At 41.0% G+C, this 5,000-nt stretch overlaps 2 protein-coding genes across 6 annotated transcripts in view; both read right to left on the bottom strand.

Moving 5' to 3' along the window:
- Nucleotides 1-1,354, bottom strand: part of LOC143034523 (uncharacterized) — a 4,909-nt gene extending 3,555 nt beyond the window's left edge. The window contains exons 1-2 of the mRNA XM_076200699.1: nt 1,254-1,354; nt 191-326 (exon numbers count right to left, since the gene is read on the bottom strand). Coding sequence (XP_076056814.1) covers nt 191-316 — 126 coding nt within the window. The 5' untranslated portion in view covers nt 317-326; nt 1,254-1,354. The remainder of the gene's footprint in view (nt 1-190; nt 327-1,253) is intronic.
- The window catches only part of LOC143034515 (adhesion G-protein coupled receptor G6-like), a 396,540-nt gene that overhangs the window by 264,054 nt on the left and 127,486 nt on the right, over nt 1-5,000 (bottom strand). The window lies entirely within an intron of this gene.

Raw genomic sequence — 5,000 nt, 5'->3', positions numbered from 1 at the left:
AATGTTCCTCTCCTATGTCTAGCCCCTATTCCTTGTCAGTAAAAGTCAGTTGAGGAGCAGATACGTCTGCAGGTTGGTTCCTCTTTCATGATGTTTGATATACACCAACTCCTTTCAATATCATGCCTTAGTTGGCGGAAAACTGATTGAGCAGTGGAAGATAATGCTGGGGTAAACGCTTTATACTTACTATGCCATCAAAACAATCTGTATTTGCTTGTGTCGTTGAAGGAGACTGATCCTGTGTCGAGGGTCCGACTCCCAGCATCAGCACCATCGTCATCATCAAAGCCGTCGCCTGCCATAACTTATCCATGGTTCCAACTCTATGCAGGGAAATAGAGAAAAAGGCCAGGTGATGACATACATTCAGACAGCATCTGAAAATTCATTTGAGTGACAAGAAATCAAGTGAACTTATTTCATGCACTTATTTGGCTCTTATATGGTGTATTCTGGCAGCCACTAGCAAACTCTTCCACACGCCATTCCGACTAAACGTACTATGATCAACTTTTCGACGTTTGTATTCGTCGCTTGTATTTGTTGTCTTGGCTGTCGCGAAGCAGTTCGGTAAACGTTCTACATCAAAAGACTGAGAGCAAGTGCATGATGAGAATTGTATATTCTATCAACGTTTTTCAGTTTAGCCACAAACTAAGGGCCGAGAAATATCTTTTGCGAGATGGTTGTTCACGAGGAGTAAGTATGTGTGCAGCGAGGGGATAAACCTTTTCTTTTACTCACAAAAGGAGAGACGTCACTCATTGCTTAGCACATATTCAGATAAACCACTGGACTTGTGTCTCCTGTGCATTAGCGCGAGTACTTTAATTCAGGACCAAAGGAAAGAAGCCTCGGTATCTTCGCGTCTCCAATGATCATCCTTGTACAAAACGACGTCAGTCTCTGAGCTCTGAGAATTCCAATTTTCTTCATAAAGGATGGAAACACCTCGACTCGTGCGGATGTGCTCTTGCGTTTAAATCTCAGGGGTTCTCAGCCTGTTTTTGCTTGCATTCTAAACCCATGTATTGTCATTGTCTAGCCTACCTGAGGATAATTTTAACACTGACTAAAATCACTGACCCACTACCTACGACTAGTTTTCGGCTCATGTCTTCCTTTTGTCAAACACTGAAGCCCCCACCCTCTTCTCGGGAATCACCCAAAGGGAGCCGGCGGGTCTATTCATTCTGTGAGCTGTTAGGTCACTGTTGGATATGAAAAGCGACCACCTGGGATGTTCTCACCGTGTACGACGTATTACCTAGAGCTGCAGGTTACTACGTTCACAGTGTGGGAAAAGCTCTGAGGGGTCTGAGGGGGCACAACTGACTCTCACACTTTCCAGTCCTTGGATGGATGGAGAGGAAAGGGAAGAGCCTCTTATATACTGTCCCGCTGATGGGAGGAGGGGGAGGAGGCCACGAAGAACACGTGTGCCTTGGCAATTATGTGTAATGAGAGCATGGCCAGTGACGTATTAGTGGTGAGTGAGTTGCCGTAAGTCAACATCTGTCGAATGACAAGGTCTAATCTTTCTCTCGCTCTATGTGTGTGTGTGTGTGTGTGTGTGTGTGTGTGTGTGTGTGTGTGTGTGTGTGTGTGTGTGTGTGTGTGTGTGTGTGTGTGTGTGTGTGTGTGTGTGTGTGTGCGTGTGCGCGTGTGTGCGTGTGTGCGTGTGTGCGCGCGTGTGCGTGTGTGTGTGTGTGTGTGTGTGTGTGTGTGTGTGTGTGTGTGTGTGTGTGTGTGTAGCGAACTCCATAATAAAGGTAAGATTGACATCAACTCTGATGTAAAAGAACTTTTAATTATAAGCTGAAAGTACTAGAAATAGAGCTTATGGCCGTAGTTCCTTACTCACCGCCGAGTTGCGCCAGGCAGCAACTCCGTGAAAATAATTATATTGTTATACGTAGAGCGGACAAATCAGAAGTATTTGTTATTCTTAACCACTCTGAATACATTGATCAAGTTGAGAGTTTCTTACAGGACCCATCCAAGCTTTTACATGTAAAGAGGAACCCTATAGAAGAAACCAGAAAGTTAATAAGTAAATTGACAATGCAAATGCCTCTAGGGATGGTGTTAATTTCTTTCCACTGCAAGGTCACTATGAACCTGGTATTTCAATGAAAACATGAAAACCCATAAACCCGGACACAAATTAAAACCCATCATTTCTCAAATTCCGAAACCCACCTACCAACTAGCTAAACAACTAAATGACCTGATCACTTCATTTATTTCCACTATTCATGCTCTCCGCTTTACAGATGAATTTATAGACCTCCTTAGAAGTACTAATCCTCAAGGAAGCCTATCCCTCTTGATGTAGAAAGTTTATTTACTCACGTTACCGGGTGTCACGTATTCAAAGCGTCACGTGATTTCTTTCGTGATGTGGATGGTCGCACACAGTCGACATGCACGTCACATCACCCCCCCCCCTCACACACCTGGCCCGGCTGTGTCCAAGTTGACCCACACAAGGTCAGGTCTTGGCTAATTGCTTTGGGTCAAGACAGGCCGTAGCCGTTTGCGTCGTCTCGGCGCTTTTGCCAGTTTGAATATTTTCTTTTATTTTTAATGTGAAATGTTCTTTCCTTCTGTGTGTGACCAGATTACTTTTAACTGGTCACTTGTGCATTCCTTTTTGTATTTCTGTTGTGTTTGTGTGTCCTGGACACCTTTAATATTGTCATCTTAATTTGACCGCGTATGGCAACATTCAATCGCCCGGCCCACGGACTGGGTCACATATTGTCATTGAGTTGCCATACAATTGTACATTATATACTTAATGTTTTTTTATGTTAGAATTAAGATTTATTTTGTATGTTTGTATCTGCATTTTGTTTGTGTTTTGGTTTGGGTTCCTGAAAAGGTTCTTGTATATGGGATGAGGGGTTCTAGGCCGTATCTTTCTATGCCATATTTAAACAAAATATGGAAAGTCTTCCTCTTTGGTCTATTATGGCAGTCATGAACTCCTCAGGTCATGGCGCCTTTAAAAGTAGGAACCCTCTTGTTTCTCGGAGCTTTTTCTTTCTCCTCGGCAACTGGTCGACATTCGGCCGCTCTCGTCTCCTTGAGGGAGACATTTCCCCCGTTACCTAAGGTGTGCAAGGCACCTAGGTAGTATACAGGTAGTAAGTAATCTTATTTTTGTGTGTGTGAGAGGTAGGATCCCCTTTTGGAGATACCAATTGTAGACCTGGCGTGTCGGAAGGCTTTTACCAGTGTCCTTTTATTAACTCTGTGGAAATTTCCTTTTTTGGGTTAAGTTAGATTAGGTTTTCTCGTGGGCGATCAAATTTTGTTTCTAGTTCCCGTGGTGTAAATACCTTTTGGGATAGTTTTGAGTTGAACTTATCAATTAGACTTTTGGTTCGTCTCTGTTTTTCTCTCCACCCTTTTTAATTTTTAACTTACGTGCAATTTTTATTACGGGATTTTTACAATTTTCTTAGGTCACATTTTGGGGAAATTAGATTGTAGGAGGGTCTTTCTGGCTTGTCCTTTTCTTACCCGTATGTGTCCTATTCTAGTTTTATTTTTTTAACTTCATTAAGTGCTATATTTTGTACCTTTGTGTTAATAACAGTTTTTGAATATTTTTGAATTCAATCAATCCTATTCGGGTTATATCTCGCGTGAATTTTAAATTTAGATTTGTTTTTGAATGTGAATTTGTAGATCTTTTTATCTTTATAATTTTCTTTGTTATCAATCTTGTGTAAATTCATTTTCATACAGTGATAGTTTCAGTCAGATGTGTATAGTTTTTGGGGTTTGTTTATTCGATTTACTTATTGTTTATTTTTGTAAACAAACAAGCACCCGGCTTTGCCGGCCCTGGCTTCGCCAGGGGTGCTTGGCCTGCGGCGCTGCTCGCTTCGCTCCTGGGCGCTTCGCGCCATTGGGGCTACGCCCCCTGAGATACCCTCTGTCCCTGAATTTTTTTTTTTTTTTGTAATAATGAAGGTTTTACAAATAAAAGATAGATTTTTACAAATAGTTTTATTTAACATCAAATACAAATTTTGTACACCATTATTGCTTCATTTTCTTTCTTGGAGGGCCATCATCTTTGATATTTGAGTCCTCTTCCGAGTCGTAGACGCTTCCATCACTGTCTTCGAATATTTTTCCGTCATCATCGCTGTCGTCACTCAAAGCCTTCAAAAACTCCTTCATCATCCTCTTCATGTTCTCCTTATTCCTTTTCTTTTCATTTTCAAATTCTTTTTTCTGCTCTTTCATTTCCTCTCTGATACTCTGGATCATTTCAATGAATTCTCCAGAATCACAGTTTCCTTCCCCATAATTGGACTCAGGAGGCATGATCATGTTGATGGCGTCTATTTCGTTGATTTTGTAGGCGGACTTTGGTATTACAGTGATCGATTGATCAGGTTCTTCTTCTGCTATTTCGACTTCTGTTTCGTCGTCGTTAGACGTTTTCTTATATGTCTCTTCCACGATGTCTTCAAAATTATCTTTATAAAACCCTTCTCCGGAGAAAAGCTCTTTGTACACGTGTGTGTTAAAACGAAAAAGGCTTACTGGCTCTGGCTTGAGAAGCGTTACAAAACAACAGGGGCGCGAGGCGTTTTGCAAACCCACCCAAAAGTCAGAGAACCCATCCAATTAATTTCCACTCCCAATCCCAATCCCACTCATTATCATTATCATGCAGGGAGTCCCATGGGACTTGAGCGAGTAGCAACGTTTATAGATATAGTATAAATCTCAGAAAATAAGCTTTTATATAAAATTGAATATATTTTAGAGCTCTTACCTCTATTCAGTAGACGAAGGCAGTGACTTGATTAGTTATAAGAAGTGAAATGCAGAAGATTGTGACGTCATGTCGTTGCTTGGAAAACTACGCATCATAGATGCCAATTCAGGAGTTGGCTATACTTTTAAATACTGAATATGAAAATTTTATAAGTATATATATATACATATATATGTATATATATATATAT

The sequence above is a fragment of the Oratosquilla oratoria genome, chromosome 17 (genome assembly GCF_046742065.1).
Source record: "Oratosquilla oratoria isolate Oo_2021 chromosome 17, ASM4674206v1, whole genome shotgun sequence".
Classification (NCBI taxonomy): Eukaryota; Metazoa; Arthropoda; class Malacostraca; order Stomatopoda; family Squillidae; genus Oratosquilla; species Oratosquilla oratoria.
This window is presented reverse-complemented; position numbering and strand designations above follow the sequence as displayed.